The sequence below is a fragment of the Opisthocomus hoazin genome, chromosome Z, assembly GCF_030867145.1.
Source record: "Opisthocomus hoazin isolate bOpiHoa1 chromosome Z, bOpiHoa1.hap1, whole genome shotgun sequence".
In the NCBI taxonomy this organism is placed as follows: domain Eukaryota; kingdom Metazoa; phylum Chordata; class Aves; order Opisthocomiformes; family Opisthocomidae; genus Opisthocomus; species Opisthocomus hoazin.
Window position 1 is genome coordinate 56,734,382 of NC_134454.1, and position 25,672 is coordinate 56,760,053.

Sequence of the window (25,672 nt, forward strand, 5' to 3'; positions counted from 1 at the left end):
CAGCAATGAAACCGCTTTGCAACAGTTTTTTAATCACTTCAGTCCGAGTACGACTTGACTGGAAACTGTAAGCCCCGTATATTCCAAACAGACCGTCCTTACGGTGTGAACGGAACAGAATAAAACCCCGAACGGGGACCAGCAGCCTCAGCTCACAGCCCCGCGGGACAGACGGCAGCACACGAGGCAAACGCCAAACGGTTGGAAGAGACTGGACGAGGTCGATCTGGCTGGTGAAAAAAAAACAGAACAAAAGAAAAACCAGGGGGAAAATCGGTTACTTTGGAATTCAGATACGGATTTTAAAATACGATCTGTAAACAAAGCCGAGAATCCCCGGAGACTGCAGCCCCTGGCAAGCGCGATCTCTGTCGCGCAGACGCCAGCTGCCAAGGGCGGCGGTGGCGCGCAGGACGCCGGCGCGTCCCTCCTGGCGCTGCGCCCTCCCCGAGAGCCCACCCGCCACGTCACCCCCGTCAGCCGCGCACGTTCAGGTTCCGAGGCGCCGACGGAGGCGTTCCCAGGCGTGAGGAGAAGCACCCTCGGCTCACGCCTGTTCAGCGATTCCGCGCCTCCCCCCGGGGCAGCGCTCGCCGCACCGCAGGCCCGCGGGGCGGGGCAGGCCCGCCTCCCGCCCTCCCTCCGGCTCCCTCAGGAGGAGGCGGGCGCCGCGCCGCTCGCAGGGGGCCGCGGGAGGGCGAGCCCCGCCCCGCCCACGGCTGCCCCGGGCGGAGCGCGGTGGGGCCATGTCGGCTCCGGGGGCCGCGGCGCCGGGCCCTGGCGGCGGCGGCGGGGCGGCGGCGGAAGCCGAGGCGGTGCTGCTGCGCGGCCGGGGGCTGGAGCTGGAGAGCAGCACGCAGAAGTCGCACCGGCTGCTGGCCTACAGCGACGCGCTGCTCTCCATCATCGCCACGGTGATGGTGAGCGCCCGGCCCGGCGCGGCGGCGGGGCTCGGGGCGGGCCGGCGCCGCGGGGGGGGCCGGCAGGGCGGCAGGAGCGAGAAGCCCCGAGCAGCCGCGGTTTGTCCCGGGCTCTGCGGGTTGCGGCCGTGCCCGGGCCGGGCGCTCGTCCGCCCGGCGAGGAGCCGGGTTCGCCGGCTCCGCGCCTCCCCCCCTCAGCCCCGCTCCTGCAGCGGTGCCGCGGAACATCGGCGCCGGGGCCTGGCGGGGCCCTCGGTGGGCAGCGGTGCGCGGTCGCAGCGGGGCGGCGGCAGCGTTGTCCCTGCGCGGCCCGGGGGTGACTCCGTCTCCCGGATCCGCGGGCTGCCGGCAGCTGTGCCGTCCGGGGGTGCTGTGGAAGGCTGCTAGCTTTGAGTAAAGCGGTCGCTGAGGAAAAGAACGCCATCTGCTAATGAGGCTTTGTTATTTCAGATTTTGCCTGTGGCTCACACAAAAATACACCCTGATCAGGTACGATGCGTGTCTCTTGTTTTGTTGCTTCTCCTGCCTTTGCAAGCATGCGTGAACATCCTAATTTAGCACCCCTACTTTATGTCGAGTTCCAGACTTTCAAAAAGCCCAGACCGTTAAGTAACATTAAAGCCAACAGAAATTTCCCCTGTGGAGAGGAGCTAATGATCTTAGGGTGAAAAACTTAAATAGTATAATCTGCAGAAGTTGTGACGCAAAGCACAATTGTAGGCCATAGATTTTTTATCCAGTTAGTTTGGTAAGAAAAAATGAATTGCCCATCTGCCCAAAACATGCTTTCAGAACGCATCTGCTCTTTTTGGTAATACGTCATCACCTGGGGAAGCCACTTGCATAGTACAAGCTGAATACTGTTTTTAAAGTCAGATCAATAATAGATGTAATCACAGTAAGCAAAGGTGGAAAAAGAAGGACAGAAAACAAATCGATTCTGAAAGAAACAGGAATGCTAGGAAACAGAAGTTAAGCATTTGAGAAAGTTTACAGGGTTTTTCTATCACGATTTATTTTTCTGCTTTTAAAAACAGACCTAGACACAAATGTTTTGTCTCATTTAGTTTAGGAAACTCAAGTATGATCCATAACACTGCAAATATGTCAGATGATTTTCTTTAAGCCATTGTGGTGGTACATGCAAAATTTGCTGTGGTTAAGCCCTCCCCTTCCTCAGTGTTAATAATCATCATATGAAAACCTGTGTGATGCTTCTACTCCAGAAGTCAGTGCCAAGAAAATAAACGAGGCATTTTGTGGCCAGCCCTCCTCTGAAATGCATTCTCACAGTAACAGTGATGAGAGAGTGCGTAAATGAATCACAAGGTGAACAGAGCATTGGGAAGCCCTTTTACAGATTGAAGTGACGTCTTGGTATATCATGTGCCACTAACTATACACTTCAGCATACCTACAGGTGTCTAATAACACCAGTTTCTCTGCATGGTAGTAAAAAAAAGTTCGCTGGAAGAGAACTTCATTCTTGGCAAACATTTTCAAGAAAATCTGTTACATGACTGCATGTCCTTCCTCATTTGCAGATGTTGCTAATAATTTCATAATGTAACATTTAACTTTATCTTCCCTTTCTGGGTCTCTGGCTGTTACTTTCTGTTTCAGAAACTAGGCGAAAGTGTTCAGCAACTTCTTCTGGCAAAAATTGCAGTCTACCTGATGACCTTCTTAATAGTCACAGTGGCATGGGCAGCTCATGTAAGGTAGGAACACAGTGTTTAACTCCAAAGGTAGAGAAAAACTACTGTGTAAAAGGACAGAAGGTAACCATATGTCTGCTGCATTTCTATCTCTCTGATGTATTTCTGAATTGTCTTGTTGGATAATGTAAAAAATTCATTGTAAAGCAATGCTGCCCTAAGCAGTGAATAACGGTACTCTTAGACAACTGACACAGTGATACAGAGAAAAAACAAGCATTATATATCTTTTAGAGTTACTCTTCGTTTTACTTCATATTCAAGATTGAATTCGTAATACTGAAAAAGCATGATTTTATAACTTGTGTGCTACACAAATAGAGGCACTGATGTAGTACAGCTGGCCTAAAACTTGTCTCTCTCAGTCCTCAGCAGTGCTGCTCACAAAATCAATTGTAGTGTTGCAGATGCTGCATTTTATAGAGCAGCAGACACCACCACCACCGCCTGTGTCTTGCTAGTTAAAAAGAAGTTGGTATGCAGGCATCATACTGGAATCAAGGCAGTTTTTGTTTGAATTTTTAAATTTACAAATGTTTCTATATTCTTTCCTGAAGTAAGTGGATTGACCGCATTCTAATAGCGGTGTGCAACTTGTAATTCAATACTTGAAGCTGATACTTCACAGCAGTGCTTATATCACATTGCTTTTCTTTGCTTGCATGAGTAAATGCTGAGATGTAGTCTTTGAACAATTTAGGAGTTTGTGGAGGGTGATTAGTTCTGTTGATTCTAAGTGGCACTTCTGTAGATCAGGAATTTCATTAACAAGGTGTGGGGCACTTTGGAAGAAAAGCTTATTTTCTTTGTGTAATAAAAACAACTATTCTCTATCTTCATGAAAAATAATTTGAAGCCTTAAAATTCTGAAAATACTCTGGCCCTAACAGCATGAGCTTGTCTCTGTTCTCCCAAGTAAAACTCAGAGAAAATCAGAATAATAGCTCTTCACGACAGCATATGAGACAAATTGAAATCTGAGACTCTGGATGGACTCTGAATATCTGGATCTGCTCTAGAAGATCTGTGCAGTGCTACTGCAGGGCTCGGATCCCTGCACAACATTGCTTCATCTGACAAGCTAAAAGTCAGTCTGGTGCCTATATTTTTATTTTGGCATCAGAGTGTTATGTTCTTAGGTGAGCAGTGCCTGCTGGTGAAAGTCTGGCTTTGTTCATGCTTCAGAAGCATTTGCTTGAGCAGTGAGCACAGGTTGTCGGTCTCCAGTTAGTTCTGGGCCTTGCCTCTGTTTGACTAAATGGGTGATTAATTGACAGCTAGTGATAGTTGTCCTGTGTCTCCCAAGCCTCGTGCAGCTCAGTAGCAATTTGCTGGCTGCCCTGTCCCAGGTGTGTCACATGGCAAAAGGTAGAGCTGTTCTGCAGCAAAAGTGCTGTGGGAGGAAGCAAACCAGTAGCCTGCCCTGTGACTTGGCTGCAGTTCATCCAATAGTGAAGTGGCAAATCCTCCAGAGAATCGTCATCAACTCCTGCTTCTGGGTCAACCCCACTTCATCCATTTTCGAAGGAATTATATATCCATTTGTAGTTCATTGCCTTGTTAGGTTTCTGGTGTATGACTCAATGGGTCAGAACTGACATCTGGATCACTTTGTCACAGATGAATTGGCTGTTAATAACAGTGAAATGTACTTCAAAGTAAATACATAATTTCAAGTGTAGAGGAAGGAAGGTGTAAGGCAGGGGGGAAAAAAAAAGCCAGTTTGTTACATCGTATGCCGCTTGGTCTTCAAATAGAAACGAGGATCTTAGTAACTGCTCCATGATGGAACTTGACTGTTTGTATCTCACTTTTCAAATCTTTCTATCAAATTACTTCTGTGTTTGAGCTAATGAGTTTCGGTGGTACCTGGGCTACTTGCATAAATTCCGGAGCAAAGGCAATCAGGTTCTCCTACAATATCGTGAAGGCATAATTTGTATACAATATGTTGTAAAACATATTTGGAGAGCTGGCTTGTTCATATCTTGCCTTGCCTTGACAGGTTGTTTCAGGTGATAGAGTTTATAGATGATGTCCTTGCTCTTCTGAATCTGGTGAGTCTTGTCAGACATGCTGGATGCTGAGCTAGCAAGTACAGGTCACTTTTTCTTAAGTCTGTATGTACATATCCAAAAGTTCCTAATTCAAATAGCACAACTGCCAAATTTCCCAGTGAGGAAGATACAAAGAGCTTGAATTCCTCCTTGCCAAAGCAGCTGATTGGTAACTAACTTGCTTTTAATTTCTACATGTTTTGCTATAAGCCAAAGAAGCTCTGCAACAGGTTAGTCTGAAGTTGATCTGAGGGAACTGAAGAGGCATCTGTTGCAAAAGCTTTTGACTGTTCATCTGTGTCCCGCTGAAGTATCTGTCCTCCAGGCTTAAGAAATTGAAATGCTACGTCTTTTGTGGCAAAAAAATCTGAGCAGTAGGGTTGAATTACAGTTATGTTTTCAGTCATTTCGCCATTTCACTTGCTCAGAAATTAATTCTGAAGCTCATTTGAAACAGAAGATTATATGATCTTCCAAAAACTACCACTGAGAGACCAATCTCTGAATCAGTGTTTTAAGCTTTACACTTGCCTAAATCTTCTCTCTTAAAAATTCTTCATTTATTTAAGTGTGTTTTTAAACAAGCCACCCTGTAGTATCTTGGTTACTAATAGTTGTAATGGGATGCTGCAATGGTGAACATATTCTTGCTTTCAGCTAGAGCTTTTTATTTTGCTATATTGTTTAAAATTCTGTTCTCTGACATTGTGCAACTACACAGCTAATTTAGTTTTATTAATATTAATACTGAGTTTAAACTCCAGGATATAACACTACAGGAAATTATGTTGGAGGACTAGCTTAAGGTATGGAATTCTTACCTAGTGTAGCCTTCAGAGCAATGCATTTCTTTGTGCTTGGGGTGGGTTTTTTTTTTTATTTGACTTTTTTATATATGAAATATTTGTCATCAGAGATTAATGTTTTAACAAACAGAAACACCTCTTTAGGAGGTGTGATACTTTTGGCATAGCTACTTTAGAAACAAGTCTGTTAAGAACCACAGCAAAACTTTTACCTGTGGCATTGGTAACGAAACTGTAGTGTTTTCTACAATAAACCTGTACTGTTTGGATAGCAAACATGGAAGATGTGCACAGAATTAACCATTTGTTACAGCAGCTTCAAAAATGTGGGGTTTTTCATGGCACAGCATGAGCATTTGATCTGTTTGTGTTGCATTCTCTGGACACATCTTTAATGAGGGAATTGCTTTGTATTTTACCTAGGGTTTCAGTATGCTTTTTTTCTTTTTTTAGGCTTGTATGATGATCATAACTTTCTTGCCATACACAGTAAGTCCTTTTCTAAAATTTGACATATGTTTAAATTACAGAGAATTCTTCCTTACTTATTTGGGAATACTTTACCAAAGTATTCAGAAACCCAGCAAACTGCTCTTATGGTATAAAACCTGAATCCATTGTACTAGTTAAGCCTTACTTTTTTAAAATTCATGAGGACATGTTATAATCTTCAATTACTGCATGTTATAGACGTGGCAGAAAATAAGTATTCTAGAAGAAAAAACATAATCATGGAAAGTCATAGTTTTCCATGATTTCTTTTAGAAAAGCAGCTGCATTGAAAAATGTCGAAGTTGTGTGATGAGAATTTTGCATTTTGTAAGGGAAGTAAAGCTGTGTTTCAAATTGCTTTTTGGATGATAGAACATTTTCGTTTTGTAATCTAGACAGATTTTTTTGGTATGGCTTTTGACTTTACTTAGCAATGTTTATTCTGGCAGCCAATCATTCATATTTTAAATCTGCAAATTTTATGTTCTGCACAATTTCTGGTCAGATGTCCGTTAGACCTAGCAAGAATATTTGCAGCTGAACACCATATTAGCAGAACAAAACAGTTGCTTAAAATGCATGTTGATTTTTATTGTATGTGTAGAACAGATTTATATGACAGGCACCTGTTTCTCTGTGGATATATCTGTTATATATTAGCCTGCAAAGAATAAGGCTGTGGTCAGCAAAACAATCTTTATCAGCAAGAACGTGTAATTCTTACTTTGCCTTGAAGCTGAAGTAACTTTTGGAAAGTTGTCAGTGTCACCCTAATACTACTCCCTGCTTTTCCCCCCCGCAGTGAAGCTGCAGAAATGAATACAGCAGGGAGTCATGCAGGGCAGGTAGAGAAATTAAAAGGTTCAAAAAAGTACCCTGATATCAAGAATTTTCACAGCTGTGAACATCTTGTCCACTGAAAACACTGTTAAACTTTATGCTCAGGTACAAGCCAGTCCGTAGTTATTATGGAGACATAGTGTGAGAGAGGTTAAGGTTTTGCAGTATCAGCATGAGACCAAAGCCATCTCTCCAGATGCCTTTGGTTGGGATGCCTGCATGCATTTGTCGCTAGAAATTGCATTTAGTGGAATTATTTTGAATTGCAAAATATTATTCAGGTTTTTAAGTTTCAGTACTGAATGAAGAGTGCTTGTGTTTCTCCGCTGTTACTTCTACATTGCTTCTTAATTAAATATTTGATCTAGTTGTGGTTTTTTTCTAGTTTTCCTTAATGGCCTCCTTTCCAGAGGTACCTTTTGGCATTTTCCTCTTCAGTGTCTGTGCTGTTATCATTGGCCTTATACAGGTATTGGAGCTATCCGTTTACATTTTCCCTTTTAAATAGATTTTCTTGGGCAGAACTAAAATTACATTTTTTAACTATGGGTTTAAATTGCTAAATGCTTTTTTTGTTCGTATAGCATTCTTTTTCAAAGTTATGCCTGTTGTGACAATATAGTATCTGCATATAAGACAAAAGTTTGCATGGCCACTGTCCTGTGAAGCTGATTTATGCAAATAAACCAGCAGATCTCAAAGTCCACAGAACAGTAATTCCTTTCCCACTCTTTAAAATGCCTTGGGGAAATGGCAGTTGACTTTTCCTGCTGGGGTTCTTACTGAGCCGTGCAGCTATGGCTGAGTGAGCATGGGCTTTCAGCCGCCATCCAGCAGCATTGGTTTTCTCCTGGTGTAGTGCCTTGTTGCTTTCTGCTCCTTACTTGTGGAGGTCTTCATTCTTCTTCATATAAGAACTATGGTCGTTACAAGTTCTGCAAAGGAGACTACAATCTTGACGTGCAATGTGTTGTGAAATCTCAGAGTTTCTAAGATCAGCCCTCCATATTGTAGTGAAGAATAAGGTTGAAGGTGTTTTGGAATTTGTTGATTTATAGTTTTACAGTTTTATATTTGAATTGCTGCATATACTTGTATGTAATAACTTCAGTAATGCTCTTCTTGCAGGCTGTGATAGTAGCATATGGATTCTATCACCCAGACTTACTGAATCAACAGATACAGGTGTCTGAAAATCAGAATTTCTACAAACGTCATATCTTAAAGATTATTCTAAGAGGACCAGCTTTATGCTTTTTAGCAGCCATCTTTTCTTTTTTCTTTATTCCTTTGGTAAGTTCTCCCAGTTAACTGAAAACTGATGCAGCAGTTTATATTAGTTGTATTTAGGACTGTGTATTAAAATTATGATGTCATGTTAAATATGGAGACTTTTGCAGTTGCCAGTTCTGTGGTGTTGTAATCATGGCTGCTATTTTGCATTGAAGGTGTTCAGTTGACAGATACAATCTGTAATTTGATCTGTGAGTTTGTACAGTTTTGAAAGAATACCCTGCTAGAATATTTGCTTTGTTTGCTCTGCCCAAATTTTTTTTAACGCTTCTCTTAATTAGAAGCAGGTCTTCTAAACTGTAACTTAGCATCTTGCTCATCATTAAAGTAGGTGAGATCATGTCGAAGGTGACGTGAAATAAACGTTACATTGCACAAACTGAAGACAAGTGAATGTAATTGGTGCACTGACTCCAAGCTATAAGAGCAAATAGAATAAGCAGACCAGTCAGCCAACCTGCGTCTCAAAGCAAACGCTTTTGGCTAAGGCCTTTTTCTCTGCCATCTTTATTAAATGGAAATTAGTTGCTCCTACTTATTAATAGCTTTTATCTTTCTCAGAACCCCTGCTCGGAAGTTAAATCTAGTTTTTGGATGTATCCTGAGCTTTCTTTCCTCTGTCGCGTTCTTCAGGAAAAGGTGGATTTAACTGAATTCTGAGAAGGATTCCATGGGAATTAGCAGTGTTTAAATAATCACCAAATACGGGAGGAATCAGGTTGCTGCTGATAAAAGGGACAGTTGTGAGTCCAAACATGAAAAGGCCTAATTTTAACTGAAAATATGTTTTCCTCTTACGCACTTAATTCCCTCTTCTCCCTCGCCTTGTTCTCTAGTGTATTTTCTTTCAATAACAGTGAAATTACTCTCCAAGTTGCTGTTGTGCTTAGATCTGTGCAAAGCCTGTGAACTACTTATGACCCACTGATGCATCTTTGGGACACAAGTAGTAGAATCATAGAATATCTCAGGCTGGAAAGGACCCAGTAAGGATCACGTGGGATAGTTCTCCAACTTCTAAAGAAGTCATTACTGCATTTTTGTTTGCAGAATTATTTCCATTCTTGTTGTAGCTTGCTTCATTACTGGTAGTAAATTAGCTATCAAAAAGCAGTATTAGGTTGCACATGCAGTGTTCAGGAGGTGCATGTGCCTTTCAGGTGTGCCTTTTCCATGTCGTAAAGTCAAGATTTGTTTTTCTCAATGTGATCATACCTAAAGATTGACAGTAATAGTTTCATACTAAACTTGGAAGGTAATTTGTATTTTGATGACTAGATTTAAACTGTGTTCATTTTCCTCTCCGTAGTCTTATGTACTTCTTGGGCTCGTAATCGTTTTTCCGCATCTCACTCGATTCATTACATGGTGTAAAACCAAGATAGTTGGTGAGTAACAATATTCATAGAAGTATGTTCAGATAAGTTATTAGGTTGTCAACATGTTATCCAAACAACCTGGAATGAAGTAATTTTAGTTCTACTTCTCAGTCTTGAAACGTAGCAATTTTGGGGTTTATTGCTGTGCTTCCAAACAGATTCTCCCTTGCTCCCTGGTTTCGATTAATTTGTGACTGGATTTTTGTTAAGGCACAACACATTCGAAGATCATTTCTGAGTGCAAAACCTCTCTGGTTTGTCCTGAATATGCATGTGCATATGGCTGCATGCCATCTATCCCTTTTCCCTCCTAAAAAAGGGAGCACGGGGACTGAAGAATATAGGAAGCAAACTCTATGAGTGTATCACTTTGTTCCTAGCAATAGCATATTTTCACAGTGGCAAGTAGAGCACCTGTAAATCAAAGTTTTTCCAGGTAATTAACAGTTTAGGGTGTTACATCTCATTAATCTAACTGTTGTGGTCTAAATATGTGCCTTCACCCATGGCTAAATCCAGGCTTCCTTCCCTCACACTCCTGGCTTATGTTCTTTCTGCCCTCCTTGTGTTAGCACTAACAATTGCACAACCACACCAACAGCCAGACCTGCTTTTAAACTCTGCTGAAAGGGAGGTTGCTAGTGCCAAAATAAAGGAGAAGGTGGGCTTGTGCAACCTACTCAGCGAAAAAGTTGAGTGTCCCTCTTTGAGAGCAATATAAACTGACCACAAAAAAACCCACTGAACAGATCATGTCTTTGGAATTGGCACTCCAGAGGTGAGTCAGAAGACTTAACACCTTTGTGCTTCTGTTGTTCAGGTTAGCACAAGTCCGTCTGTGTACACTGCAACTGGGAACATACCTTTGACTCCCACATGTGGCAGCAGTAATAGACAGGGAGGCAGAAATGCTTTGAAACGGCTAAAGCCAGGCTCTCAGAGCAAGATAATAAGCACATACAAATACTGCCTGTGCCCACTGCGATGGAGGCACTGCAATTTGCAGTCATATTGTGTCTGTGTACATCGGACCCCGTGAGATGGCTGACATAAATTACTGCTCTTATTGACTGAGTTATGATTACACTTGATTTTCATTCAGTTCCTCTCCTTACTTCCTATGGAAGATGTAAGCTTTTTTTTCATCCAGTCTATACTCCTGAAGTGGTACAGCTTGGCTAGCTGGGCAGTTCAGAGTCCAGTCTTTAGGGATGTGTTTGACATTTTGTCTAAAAGATCCAGAGCCTGACTTTTTGACTAAAGACTGGATTTATTTTAAAGCAGGTTATTTGATGTCCCAGTGCAGCCCCCGTGCTCCAGTGAGTTTTTTTCTCACATGCAGTGTAAGTTCTCTGCACTGTCTTGAAGGACCTACAGCTATTAGTGCTTCTCGATCTTGAAGGACCTACAGCTATTAGTGCTTCTCAAGGCACAGCATCTGATTTGTGTAGCTCAAATGTTTTGTTCAATTACAGCTTTGAGTCATTATTCACTTGGTGGAAATGGTCTGCCATACAGTTTAAAGGACAGGGCTTTTTTGCCCCTGAGGCACTTGTCCTGAAAGCAACATGAACTTCAGGGAGAGGCACAACTGCCGAAAAAGGTGGAGTTACTGACCTGTGTGGATGAATGGCACCCTTCTTTCTACAGAAAGATTTTGGCAGGTGGGGAGAAAGAGAAAGGGAGGTCACTGTAGGTTGTTTAACTATGTTGTTGTATACTACCTGACCTTGTCTTTGATTAGTAAACATCTGAATTTGTTTCCAGGTCAGAGAGATGAAGGGGACGAACCCCATAGCTTAGAAACCTTCACTTTTTACCTCAGTGAGCCTCTGAGTAAGGAACGGGTAGAAGCATTCAGTGATGGAGTCTATGCTATTGTAGCAACCCTGCTCATTTTGGATATATGGTAAGGCTTTGTGTTGCCTTTTACACTGTGTGTTGTTAAATACAATATTAACTTTTGTCTATATGTAATATTTGAGGAAATAAAATTGACCAAACACTGACTTCTAAAATCTGCAGTGGTTACTTTAAGTATGATTTTCTGGAAAGATACAGAATACAAACAAAAGATACTTACAATGCCCACATTTCAGCAGTAGTGATCATCAATCTAATGTATGTTGGGGTGGGGAGACTTGAAGAACAAGGCTTGTTTTTTGTTTAGTCCTGTTTTCAGATAAAAAGGCTTTTATCAACAAAAGCTGTTTAGTCACTGTGGCAACTTTATTACATTACCATAAAGAAATGCCAGCTTACTTTCAGATTTCCTTTCAGATCAAATTTATTTGCAGGACTGTTATTTGAAATGCTGTTTTTAAGTTACAAATTAGAGAACGACAGGGTGGATGCCTGTTGTTCCCTACTTGCTTAGTAAAGCAACATAGTTCAGTGTTGCTCCAGGTGTGTTTTATAACATTAACACGCAAAGTAAAGTTAAGTTTTCTCTCCACAGTGAAGACAATGTCCCTGATCCAAGAGAAGTTGAGGAGAAGTTCCATGGCAGCCTTCTTGAAGCTTTAAGTGAATATGGGCCAAATTACCTTGCCTACTTTGGCTCATTTGTAACAATTGGTCTCCTATGGTTTGTCCATCACTCACTTTTCCTTTATGTAAAAAAAGCTACACGATTAATGGGACTGCTTAACATACTTTCACTGGCTTTCATTGGTGGGCTTCCGCTGGCTTACCAGCTGACCAGTGAATTTGCAGAGAAGTCTCACAATGAAATAGAAGCCATTCAGGTCAGCTGTGTTATCACTTTCTTTGCCAGCATATTTCAGTTTGCAATATGGACTACAGCCCTCCTCCGTGAAATGGAAACTTTGCATCCTTCTGCTAGATATGGTGGCAAGGAGCATGCCTTCATGTTTGCCAAGCTGGCGCTCTACCCTTGTGTAAGCCTTGGGGCCTTCTTTCTAACATGCTTGTTAAGTGAGTTTAGCACAGCAATTTTCCATCTTATGCAGATTGTAATCCCATTTGCTTTTCTTGCCTTGCGCATTTTTGTTAGGATTTCTTTAACCGTCCTAAAGTCTGTGATGTCTCTCTCCAGACGGAAGGTTGTGTTGTTAGAAGAAGAGGAGGCATGTTTGTCTCCTACTGAAACAGTCTCCTAAAATTCCACACAGTGCATGTGAAGTTATAACATTAACTTCAGTTCTTCTTACTCACATTACCTTCATGTGTGGATTATCTTGATCTCAACCGAAGCTTGCACTGGCCATTACTGGGGCATATTTAAATTTTAGCTCATCGTGCTTGAGACCCTTTCTACAAAACCCGTAACTGAAAAAATTGGGGAAATAGGGGATACAAAGAAAAGCATGTTCCCCTTCCATTAGAGTTACCCTTTTGGAAAAAATGCTGCTTGACATGTAACTGCAGTGATGAGCAATTAAGATGTGCACAAACAAATGTCCAGCAAAATGCCCTTTTTTCTAACATGGCAGTCATTATGGCAGCCAAACACAGGTACAGAAGCTGGCTGTGCTGCTGTAACGTAAGGGAGTGAGGCTTGGAAGACATGGAGACCTCTGGGTTTCGGGATGGCACATCATGGCAGAGCATTCGTGCATACAGGTTGCTGGTCTCCACCCCTTTTTTTTTTATGGTTACAGTGTCTCTTCTGCATAGTCATGAACTTGTGATAGCATTTTGAAAACTACTTGTGTTTGAGTGGCTCTGAGCGTGGGTGTAGGTGGGAGTTGCAGTTGTGACCCATATGCATTCTTCAGGTTACCTGAAGACAAGTTCTTCAGGCATACCCTTTCTTTTAAAAAAGGATGTATTTAACAAGTGAGGATTCATGTGGCTATTTCTCCAAGGTTTGAACTAGCTTTGGTATCTTCCAGGGAAGACAATGAAAGAGCTGTGGGACTAGAGGTAAATTATTTGTTTTCAGTTCTGAAGCAGCTGCTCATGTGAAATTGGAGTCTGGATTTCTCAGGCTTTTTGTGTCTGTTTTCATGCCTATTGAAAGGAGCATCCTTCCATTATTCTGAAGGCATGATGTCATATTCAGAGAGAGTGTGAGAGTTTCCTGCCACGTATGAGAGTTCCCCGTCAGGTAAGGGAGGTGAATTTTTCCCTAAGTAGAGGCTAACTAAGGGATCCCACAGATTTCTGAGGCTCAGCAAGACAGCAAAAGAAACTAACCCTGTAGAAGTTCCAGTCCATGGCATGTTGAATTTGTTTATACTTAATGTGCAGTTTGATAAGTTTTATCAAATGTTACCCTGCAGAGAGCTGTACAGAAGGAGTGGGCAAAGACATCTAGCCTCAGGCTGCCCTGGAAGCCTTTACATTTCTTTCTGGCTGAGCCATTAGTTTGCATCTTGAACTGTCCTAGTGTCTGATAACTTTAATGCCATATTTAAAGTCATTTGAGCAATTTTGTTGTTCCTCTTAAAAAAATTTAAAAACATTGTGGCAAAGTATGCCTGGAGTAATTGTTAGTGAAAACAAATTCATATACCTCGTTTCAGTTGAGGTCAGTCTTGAAAGCGCTTGTGCTTTTCGTTTGAAGCACCTTGGTACCAATATGTAATTGTCAGTATTACATACTTCTTGTGAGAGAGTATATTCAGTTATTCAAGGGATTTTATACCTGGTTGAGGTTAAATTACTTGCAGTAAGATTCTGCATTGTGTTGGGTACTGCAGGGTTTTTCTGACTTTTAAGAAAAGCACTTTTGGTTCTACATGGTTTTGTTTCTAATGTGCAGCAGACACATAATAACCAGTGAATATGTGTATTTGTAATAAATTTCAATCAGTGAAAAAACAAAGCTTCTACCCCTTTATTTCTGCTCTGCAGATGAAACTTAAATCTGACGTCTACAATTAAAATTATGTTGGACATCTTTTTATTTTTTTCCTGTCAAAATCGTCAAGGTCCCTTTCAACCTCAACCATTCTGTGATTTTGTGTCAACCCCCAAAAACTTTTAATGTGATGTAAAGAGATGTTAATTCTACTTCTGTTGGTATTTGAAGAAAATGAGACCTGAAACTGAATCTGACCAAGGAGTTTCATTCCAGTGTTTTACAGGGATGCTTTGGAGAGCAGTGCATTGTAATGTATAAATACTACAAGAAACTGTATTGGTTAAGTAATGCATTTTTCCTTTTGTTTTAACCCACTTCCAAGTAAGTAATTTGTTCTGCAGAAAGAACTTTTTTTTTTTTTCCTTGTAGTCAAGATACCATTATTCAAACCAAATTTAGTAATATCTCAGAACATAAACTTGAGGGCAAACTTGACCAGAGATTTTGTATAAATGGAGCTGGTTTAAGATCATTCTGATAGTTTCTCCAGAACTTACCAAAACAAACTGCATTTCAGAACAAGGCATTAATGTGAATTGTGTGAATCTGAAGTAGAACGAACCTTCCCAAATCTAACTGTAACTAGCTGTTCTTCACAGAATTACTAATGACCACAGGTTTTTGTCTCTAGAAACATTAAAATGAAACACTTACAATAATTGTAATAATCCCAGAATCACAGAGGTGAGGTTGGAAGGGACCTCTGGAGACTGCCTAGTTCAACCTTGCTGTTTAAATTACGGTCCGCTAGAGCTGGTTGCTAACGACTGTGTCCAGTCAGACTTCGAGCGTCGGTACAGATGGAGACACCACATCCACTCAACAGGTCAACCTGTTTGAATGTCCAGTCGCCCATAGGGTAAAAAACGGGGTGAATTTTAGTTTTTCTTCCATTTAAAAGAAATTTCCTGAATATCCGTTTGTCTCTATTGCTTCTCATTCTGTCACTGTGCACCACTGAGAAGAGTCTGACTCAGTCTCTGCTCCTCCCCATCAGGTATTCATAAACATTGGTAACATCCCCCCGATCCTTCTCTTGCAGGCTGCGTTGTCCCAGCTCTCTCAGTCTCCCCTTGTATGAGAGATGCTCCAGTCCCTGCATTGGACCTTTGCCCTTTGGTGGACTCGCCTTAGAATGTCCACCTCTCTCTAGTACTGGGCAGGGGAGAGCTGGACAGAGCGCACTGGATACGCCCTCACCAGTCACCTCCCTTGACACGCCAGTGGCACTTTCCTAAGTCCCAGAGGCTGCTGGCCTTCTTTGCCAGAATAATAGTTTTAATTAAATAAAATCTCCCAAAAGCAAAGTAGTAAAATTGCAGTAAAACTTCACTTCTAATGGCACTGAATTGTTTTGTCTGTGGTACGGGTACTGCCAGTGAAGAACAACTGCCTGTGAAATTGGAGAGGTCAGGTGGGACAAAATGTGGTCATGCATGGGAGGCTGAGAAGTCCCCTGTCTCTCAGTTCACAGCTATGATTCCATAATGATGTTTGTTCTGTTTTTTCATACTGGTTGGCCTTGTTAATGGATTAATATTCAAGATAACCCTTTCGAGGCATTGAAAGATTATAACAGCCACTGGCAGCACTGTCATCTCTGCCTTCTATAACAATTAGTGCTAGTTGAAAGATGCAGTTTCAGTTTGGAGCCTTCAGAACAATGATGAGCGTACAGAGCTCTTAATTTAGAAGTTGTAGCTGAAGTTCTTTGCAGAGGCAGGATTTGTGTTTAAGCACTGTAAACATTGTAAATGGTTTTGACTTTTTAAAATTTTATTTGAAAAGAACTGAGGGCAAATAATTCCCTTACAACTTATCCGGAAGCTTTTTCTTACAACGATTCAAACTTCCGTATAAGTTTGGAGCAGACATAGTCAAAGCTATTGTTTGGCATCTGATAAGCCAAGCACACCTCTTGCGACTGGATTTTTCAGTAAAATAAAGTCAGTCACCAGGAATTTTGGACTTGCTCAGTTTGATTTTTTCAGCGTAAGGGTACTTGACAGTGGTGTGCAAAGCTTAAATTCACTGTAGGAACTTGGCTTGCAGCCTGCAGCTTGGTAACCTGTGGGGTTACTCACGACAGAGTCAGGTAACTGTGACCTGTTTGTTTGCTGCTGGTGAATGGGGCACAAAGATAAATGTTTTTTTGTGGCGAGAGGAAAACACACAGCTCTCTTTCAATGCTTACTTGAGATCACACACAGAGAAGAAAAGGAGTAAATGGCACCATGTAGTTATCTGCAATAAAATCTCTAATGTGTGTGATGGTGTAGCATCATGACTTGTAGTCTGAGTTGCCTGCTGCATGAGTAAGGGAGGACCAGAACATCTGTTCTCAGTGTCATCAAAATAAATGAAGAGCAGTAGTGATTTGGGAACTTTTAACATATGGGACTTCTTTCTGTTTTTTAAAAGTAATTTGCATTTAGCACCCACATTGATGTGAGTGACAAAACCAAGTCAGCGCTGAATTTGCTACCTGGGTCATCAGGTGGCGTTTCACGCTGGTGGCACACAGAAAATGCCAGTCAGATGGCTGACGAAAGTCAGATGTATCTCGAAAGAAGTGATGTGGTAATTCAAGACCATCAAATTTGCAACTTTTGTTCTTTCTAGTAACAAGATGAAAAACACTTCTGGCTAATATATGATCTACCTGAAGTGTTTGCTTTTAAAGCTGGTGCACTAGCACCTTAAGAAATGCCAGGCTGGGTTCTAGTTCTGCAAGTACCGGTCTCCAAGTCAGCGTGGGTCCTCTTCGCAGAAGCCTCCTAGGTACAGCACTGCTGCTTTCTGTTTGGGAGATTTATAACGTTTAATGAAGATCACGCCGCTGTCAGGCATTTAAGGATTTTAAAACTCTATCTGGAGATGCGTCGGACAAAAGCGGCTGAACAGGCCACCGCTGTGCCACCAGCAACGCCGCTGGCTTGCTGCTGACCCGGCATCGAGCCTTGCGGCGAAGTCCTGCGGCACCAAACGCTGGCGGCGGTGTTTGGGACCGAGGCGGTGTCCCCACCCAGCAGCGACCTCCCGTTTGTGGCGCTCCAGGTGTCCCTCGGAGTACTTGCTACTGGAAGTGAATGAAGAAAAGAAACGCAAGGAAAAAAAAGCGATAGGTTACATCCATGAAAGCTCTTTCGAGTCTGGCAGACCTCGGACGCAGGCCAGTAATTAAAAAAACCCTCACGACGCTACAGATGAATGGAATCCCTGGAGAGAAAAAAACACCCCGGAGCTCTTTCAGCGGCGGAACTTCCATCACCTGTGGCGGCACGAGCAGCGAGAGCGGGGGGAGGTCGACAGCCACGGCCTCCCCCTGCCGCGCCGCGCCCCTGTGACTCCGCGCACGGCTTCCCACACGCCGGCCACCACCGAGCGGCCGGCCGCCAGGCGGGCTCCCCCGCTTCACGGCAGGACGCGAAACGCAGCCCGGAACCACACCGCCAGGCGAAGGAAGCCGCCCGGAGTGGCGCCGCTTCGCTGCTCCTCACGGGCGCAGCGGGTCCCGCACCGACGAGGCCGCCCCGCCTCTCCGGGGTGACCCGTGGCCGCGCGCCGCCATCTCGCGCCGCCCGGCGGAAACGCTTCGCCCGAGCTTCCGCCGCCTCCCCCCGCAGCGCGGGCGGGAAGCGCCCTCCGGGCAGCCCCACCTCCCGGTGGGCGGAGCTCGCCCCGCTGCCGCTCTGCGCGCGTCACTTCCGGCCGCCCCCGCCGCCAGGATGGTTCCGCCGGTGGAGGTCTCGCCGCTCATCAAGGTGAGGGCGGCGGGCGGCTCCCCCGGCGGAGCGCGGGGTCCTGCTGCGCGGCGGGGCGGGGGGGCGGCCGGTGCCTGCGGCGGGCGGCGGGCTGGGCCGGTCCGGTCCGGCGGTGCGTGTGCGCTGAGCCAACGGCGCGCCCTTGTCCGTGCCTCCCGCAGTTCACCCGGTACTCGGCCCTGCTGGTGGGGATGATCTACGGCAAGAAGCGATACGGTGAGTGCGGCGGCCTCCCCCCCCCACCCCGCTGCCCGCCAAGGGCACCTTGAGGCGGCCGCGCAGCCGCGGGGCCGGCCGCCATTTCGCGCCTGAGAGGTGCCGTGGTGCCAGCGAGGCTGCTGCTCCTCCCTGCCGGGGGAGCGGGCGGCAGCAGGGCCTGGTGCCGCGTCCGGGGAGTTGCGCTGTAAAGCGGGTGTGTTGCCGACAGACTACCTGAAGCCCATTGCTGAAGAAGAGAGGAGAATAGAGGCTGAGGAGAAAAAGAAACGTGAAGAACTCGAGCGGATCGCCAAAGAGCTTGCAGAAGGTAGTCCCTCGGTTTAATTCACGCGTCCCAGGCGCAGGCTTGCGGGCGGACTGCAGCGTTCCTAGGAGAGGTTCAGGCTCAGGGCCGGTGGGCTGCAGACCCGCGTGGCTCCATGGAGCAGCGGTTAGCGTCGTGTGGAGGGTAAGCGGTGCTTCTGCTCAGCAAGCTCTTCGGAATGTCAGCGTCAGTAGAGGGAGAGGTAACAAAAACACTGTGTGTAATTGCAGCTCAGACTCCTAAGTGCTGTCACTAGCCTGGTGTTAGAGGTCAGTTTCGTCTGTTGCGTCTCTCGCTTGAAGAGGCTGTGCTGGGGTGGTGGACGGGGGTTAGTGCTGCGGCTTTGTTCCAATTCCCTGACGCCCTGTGGCATTCCTGCTGCAACGTGCTTTCCCTCATCCTTAGGATTGCTTCTTGGGCCCCCTGTGGGTTTCAAACAGAGGGCTGCTCCTCTGCCTTACAGAGGAGCGTGCTCTCTGGCTTGAATTGACCTAGGGTGTTTTAGGTGGTCTTACGGTTAAGAAGAACTTTAAGAAAACTGATTAATAGCTCAGGCTGTTCTTGCTGCAGCTGCACGCTTAGTAACTGTTTCCCTGGGAAACGGTGACATTCGCATTGCCCTAAACAAGACTAATGTTGAACAAACCCCCACAAAATTAAATGAACTACACACACATGAAGTCCAATGTGCAAGTTGGTGAATTGTGTCGCTTCCAAGAGACAGAGCTATTTTGCACAGCTGTTCTACCATTTTAAGTGTGTAGTCACCATTGGTCATGGAGTAAATAGATGGGTCTTTTAGGTGTTTTCTAGTTTAGCTGAATGTTTTTGTATTTTTGGAGATGAAAGGCTGTACTACATTGTTGTTACTCCACTTAATGGAATTCTGTGATTATTTCTTTAGAATGTTTAGTCATGCAGATGACCCAGTCTACTTTCCCAGCAGTGGTTTTGGTCTGCTTTTCCAGTTAGAAAAGCAATTGTTAAAACTTCCTCCAGTGCAGTGTAGTTGTTGAAGGTTGCTCTTGAAAGGTGGCTAACTGGATGTGTCTGCAACAATAGCTTTTTCTGGGCTTATTTGATTATTCAGAATTCAGTTCAGAAAACTCTCACTTACTAAGGAGTAAGCCAAGAAAGTGCCCTTGCCCCAGAGCGATGAAATGCACTTCTGTTGAATAAGCAGAAGCAGGAATCATCAAAACTGACTAGAAAGAAATGACATACTTAAAGGTTGCTTTTGATCCCGCTAATGCTTTGCATATTTTAGCGCTGCCTGACGGTGACTAGTCTTCCTAACTCTGTTTGTTTTTAATTCCCTTCCAGCAAGTGAAGATTCCATACTGAAATGAACGGAAGGTTGGATCTTCCCTGCACACATGGAAATACGTGGCTAGGCTCTGAACTGTTCGGTGGTTAGTGGACTCTGCATGCTATTCTATCAATAAAGTACTTACAACACTTCAGCTGGTATTTTTTGAGTGAATTGCACAGAACAGCAGCAGAAGTACTTGAAGAATGTGACGGGAAGCGTTTGTCACAAGCTGGCCATTGCTGTGGGTGAAACACCCCGTTGTATTCCTGCAGCAACAGCCAGTCACTACACCTGTTACTCGTCCGTAATGTTTGTGATCAGAAAACACAGACAATTTAATATATATGGGCAGGTGGGGGAGGCGGCTGGCATGGCACTGTTATGGCTTGACCAGGGATTTGCTGGCCTCTCTTTTCGGCTATTTTATCACAGTGGATTATTGCACAATTCTTGGATGTGACAGCACAGTCAGATTTGATTGTGACTTGTCAAACCTCGCTGAGATCTGAGGAATTGGTGCCGACTCACTAGGCAGTTGTTTGTGAACACACACCTGTTCAGATTTAACAAATGGTCAACTGTTCCCTGAAACTAAGAACAAGTTACAGCCAAATTGTAGTCCGTCTCTTTTTAGAAGAAGTGACTGGCTGTGCAGGTGACTGATGCTTACAGAATTAGTGGCCTTTAATGTGAAATTAAGTCTGCTTTTAGCATGTAAACTGCTAAGGTGCCTCCTCAGCTGTACAAACCTCATATGTGCCAGAAGAAGGTAAAAGCCTATCCTTGTTTTTTCTCACTGTAAGTAATACTAGTAACTCAAAAGTTCAGGGGGTCTGGTTTCCTATTTGGACAGTGGCTAGCTTTCTTCTGACATGGCAGGTTAGACAGCTGAAGCAGTCATTTCAGACCTAAATCTCTCTAAATGATAGCAGTCTTTTAGGAAATACTGTCATGCGTTTTATTAAACTAATTGCTGTTAATTAGATGTACAGTCTTTTCATGAAAGTAAAGATCCAGACTGCCGATTAGTTTAAAATGCTGTTTCTGTAAAATAAAAACAACGCATCGTATGCTGACCTCTCAGGATAACAGGAAGTGTTGTGTACTTAAAAGCCAATATTCTTCCAAAAGTCTGTATTTTCAGGAGCTGCAAATTAGATCTTAATTACCAGAAAAAAAATTTTTTTTTTGTTAATTTTAAAGCACTGGTGCTCAGCCCGTATCTGCGGTACCAGTCTGTAAGCTGCTAAATGGCCATGTGAAATAAGCGCTACTGAAAAACCCCTGAAACTCAACACCTGGGATTCAGCTGTGACTCGGTGCTTGAGCGAAATGTGATTGTAACAGGATGCTCTTTTACTTGAAGCTGAAATGCCTTTAGTGCTGTTCTGTTAAGGGCTGGCTGTAGAGCTAGGTGCTGCTTTTATCTTTGGGTTGCTGGAGCTGGACCCAGTTGCTGCAGCAGCCGGGGCCTGCTGGTCTCCCAGAGGGCTGAATGTGCTCGCCTTCACCTGCTCCTACTCTCCCACCTTGCTCAAGTGTGGGACGTGTGAGAGAGGGTGAGTTGCATCCCTCGCCTCATTTTACTGCCACCGTGGTGGTTGTTTTTGCCAGCATGGATTTCGTTGCCTCCAAGGGCAGCATGGATGCTCCCAGCAGGGCAGAGCCTGTCTGTCCTGGTCAGTAAAACGCAGCGCATTTTGCAGAGCGCAGTCCCAGCCTGTGCAGTGGGGTAGGAGGTCTCTTCAGACAGCAATAGAATCTTACCAGAATCCAGCATCTTCTGTGCTCTCTCCAAGGTTTTCTTACAGAAGATCTAGAGTTGCTAGGACAAAGCTGCTCTGCTGAGTGCCAAGGCATGCAACCCATCTACCTGGAGGGCAGAGGTGGGATCCATACCCCACCTGTGGTGATCAATACCATCTCTTCCTTCAAAGAGCTGAACAGAGGTGGTTACTGCTGTCCTGCCTCTCTGGGAGGAGAGCACCGCTTCCCAGTCTCAGCCGGAGTCAGACCATAGCCAGCTGGGAAAAGGCAGTGAGCACTTCTCCCAGATCCGTGAGGGGTAGCTGAAGACAGGACGACAGTCACCACTCTCACTGGCAGCTTTTCCCTTGCTCTCTGCAGGAGCTGCCACCCTCACAGCTCTGCCAGCAGCAGAGACCCAGTATGTGCTCCCACAACCCTGGCAGTGCCAGGGCGGGCACCTCTACTCAGGGCCCACCACCAGTAGCAGCAGCAGCAGGCCAGGCTCCGGCAGAGGCAACAACTGAAGGGCACCCACATGCTCTTCTTCAGTAGCAGAGCAAAGAGGTCCTGTCTCGAGTAAGCTTGTCCTACCCCTTCCATCTGGCGCAGCAGATGATGGCCAAGCCGCAGTGTTAAAAGCCCCTTGCCAGCTCCCCACTCAGGCAAGACCCTTCCCCTGCACGGAGGGAAAATTTGCTCTGCACCCCTGAGCTCCGCTCTCAGAAACCTCCTTTGCCAGTTCCCCCTGCCTTCAAAAGCAAGAATGGAGGTCTGTGTGCATGACCTCCTTTGGTGAGGCACTTACAGAACAGGCCCCGCTCTCGTCTCCCGCTGGACCTCAGAGCTGCCTCAAGCCAGAGGTGAAAACACTTCCCTGGGCTACGGCAAATATGCCAGAAGCAGAGCTAGATTACTCTACAGCACTCAACGGGGAGCTGATCGGCCAGGAGACCTCTCCTGAAATTGTGTTGCAATGACAACACTTTTCTCTCAGGCCTATGAAAATGCTGGAAAAATCTATTTCTTGGCCCTTCCCTTCTCCACGCCCAAGAAGGCTGGGCAGCCAGCTCAGCTGCCAAGGGGGACCACAGCCGGTAGGAACCGTGCCAGGTTTCACCTGCAGCTGCCTGGCTGATACCCCCAGTGGGCAGCAAATGGCAAGCGGTGTGCTTGCAATGGTGCAACAAGATGTAGAAATATCTGTTAGTCAGGGATTGCTGGCCGGAAACGACCGTGGTCCGAATCTTTTGGCAAAATGGCTATGTGGTTAAATGGTACCATTCTGGGGGGGGGAAATAAAAAATTATTCATTTCATCACCTGGCCCGCATAGCACGAGAAAGTCAACGTTCCCCTCAGACACTCAGTGTGTGTCAGGCAGTGTGAGCGAGAGCCACAGCAAGGGGAAGAAGGGAAGGGCAGGCTGCCTGGTGCTCGGGGCTGTACCTGCTGTGGCCGGACATCTCATCACAGTGTCTCCCCACGTGTGGGGAGGGAAGGGTTTCCTCGCACCAGCTGCCCCTCTCTGGGGACTGCGCTGTGCCATTGATGCTTTCCCTGGATGAGCCAGCGTGGGAGACGAGGGGTCAGGGCCTGTCCCAGGGTACCGTGGGTGAATGACGAGAGCTACCCTGCACTTCACTGTTGGATAATCTCAGACCACAGCTGTACGTTGTCTCGCCAGTCCTTTCACGCCACGCTGCACCTCCTCTCAGCTCCACCAGTGCAGACATGCTGCTTGCCTGTGGACCTGCACTTCTGCCTTCTGCCACAGGTCTTTCCTCTTGAAGAAGCTGCCGAAGACTGACCAGCAGGGATGCCACTTTGGTGCAGATGACAGGCAACAACTCCACAGCCCCCGAGACCAAGCTGCAGGGAAAAAGTTCTACCTACAGACTGTATCCTGTCTGAAACAGATACAGCGCAAGGGCAAAACAAAGGGGAAATTAAAGGTCTTTTGGCTTGCTCTTTCTCTGATTGTCCTCTGATTGTTGCATGTGGCTTCCCACCGCAACACGAGAGGCCATCAGCTGCAGAGCAGCTAGGACACGCGACCACAGACCTACGGAAATCGTCCAACAAATGGCCTCGGGCGGCAGAGCTGTGTGCTCTGCCTGGGGCCGCCGAGGTGCCACGGGCAGGCAGGGGAGGGGCAGGAGGGGGATGCAGGAGCTGGTGGGGGACGCAAGGGGGACGTTTGCCCTGTCCCCACCGGCGGGGCTCACACAGGTGAGGTCCTCCCGCGCTGCCCCAGCACCATTGTTGCAATGTGGAGCAGGGCCTCAGCGAGTTTGACTTTGATAATCTGTCCCTGTGCCCCTGATTGAGAAAGTAACAACTAAGAGGACATCCGTTGACCCAAAGAAGGAAGGTATCCGGCTCGTGCAGGACATGTGAACAGTAGAACTCACCAATCAAGTTATGAACAAAGCCACATGCAACTAAGGCAGTACCGTATCAGAATGCTTCTGATTGCGCGTGAACAACAGCAAGTTGTACATAAGGGCAACTTTTTAAATAATAAAGGTCTGTGGCTAGCACCTGGCCAGAGTTTGTGCCTTTCATCTCCACACTGCAAAAGGGACGCTCGGAGACCCTCCTGCTCCCATGGAGATGGGCCACCCTGGAGAAACAGCCTCCTCTGCAGGCACCCTACCCTGCACACCAGCAGACACCCCTCTGCACACACACATGGTGCCCCTTGGGAAGGCAGGGCAGCGTGCTGAGCTTGGTGCTGAGACCCCAGGGCAGAGCCACCCGCTGCCCTTGACCCCACTAGCACCTCGCAGCGCCCAGCATCGGGTGCACAGCGCAGGAAGATTAGCCTCCTGGCTTTAGTTCACCGAAAATGACTGAGGACATCGGGGGCTTTTCTCAGCATTGAAGTGTACAGTGGCTTGTGGTGGTCTTTAAAGGCCCGTTGCTCACCACTCCACAACACGACAACCTTGTGGCATTTTTCCCGCTGAAAAAAATAACTTGTTTGACTTTGTATGGTGTATGATTGTTGGGGTTGACGTAGCTTGAGAATTAGCACGACTAGGCTGCTGAAGCAAAACAGTTCGCATAACTGGACAGGCCACTGGAAAGGGCAGCTAAGAATATCAATTGAGAAAGTTCTGATAGTGCACGTGGTGTGGGTTAGCAAAAACAAGATGTGTTCAAGGACGTGGAGGCGGTCTGTTGCTATTAGCATTAGTGCATAGTTACCAATCATAGGGGAATCTGGCGCGTGTGAACAGCGCGTGATTTATGTCTGTAGCCTGTCCGAATAAGCGTGATCGCGTGTGCAGATATGAAAAATGTATATAACCATGCAAGCAGAGCAATAAATCGAATTGACTGTGCATTGCATCAATGTGTGAGAGTCATTCCTGTCCCTGCATGGATGCTGAAACTCGGCATATGATGAAAGCCTCCTATATGGTTCTTGACGAAACTGAGACATACAGCATGAAGTAATTACTAGTGGCATATTTAATTTTCATGCCAGTGGACAGGTTTCTCTATTTTACTGAAAGACAGCTTGCTGCTCCCAGAATTGCTGCACAGTGATGGAGAATTGCATCTTGCTTACTACACTGAGACACGGATAAACGATCACCAGGTACCACCACAGCTCTAGTTTTCCTTTTACTTGCAATATTTTTGTAATGCAAAACAAGATACTGAAGGGTAAATACACTGAAGGTAGCAGGAGTAATAGAAGAAGAAGAAGAAGAAGAAAATCCCCAGCAAAACAGATCTCCAAACACTTAAAAAAAAAGAGAGAGAGAGAGAGACAGAGGAGCAGAGAAGGGTGTCTCTACTGCTACAAGAGCATAATTGAATGTTCTAATATGGTTGCACGAATAAACATGAAAACTAACTATCTGAAATAAAAGAGTACCAGTCATCGGTCTTTCAAAGTCTGGAAGGGAATCTAAAATCCATATATCTCACAACAGGATAACGAAAGGAAGGAGGGTTGGTACCGGTCGGAAGAGGAC

At 45.4% G+C, this 25,672-nt stretch overlaps 2 protein-coding genes across 2 annotated transcripts; both read left to right on the plus strand.

Annotated features, from left to right (window-relative positions):
* The first annotated feature begins 765 nt into the window (after window positions 1–765).
* TMEM175 (transmembrane protein 175) lies at window positions 766–16,181 on the plus strand. The gene is made up of 10 exons (XM_075411094.1): window positions 766–920; window positions 1,371–1,409; window positions 2,544–2,641; window positions 4,644–4,695; window positions 5,955–5,990; window positions 7,219–7,302; window positions 7,962–8,126; window positions 9,436–9,514; window positions 11,273–11,414; window positions 11,964–16,181. Exons 1-10 carry the CDS (start codon window positions 918–920, stop codon window positions 12,625–12,627), a joined length of 1,362 nt encoding a protein of 453 aa, XP_075267209.1. The 5' UTR covers window positions 766–917; the 3' UTR covers window positions 12,628–16,181.
* Window positions 16,182–17,993: 1,812 nt separating this feature from the next.
* On the plus strand, window positions 17,994–20,086 carry ATP5ME (ATP synthase membrane subunit e). Its single transcript, XM_075411701.1, has 4 exons — window positions 17,994–18,100; window positions 18,262–18,316; window positions 18,528–18,626; window positions 19,947–20,086. The coding sequence occupies exons 1-4, from the start codon at window positions 18,065–18,067 to the stop codon at window positions 19,970–19,972; spliced, it is 216 nt and encodes a 71-aa protein (XP_075267816.1). The 5' UTR covers window positions 17,994–18,064; the 3' UTR covers window positions 19,973–20,086.
* The last annotated feature ends 5,586 nt before the right edge of the window (window positions 20,087–25,672 follow it).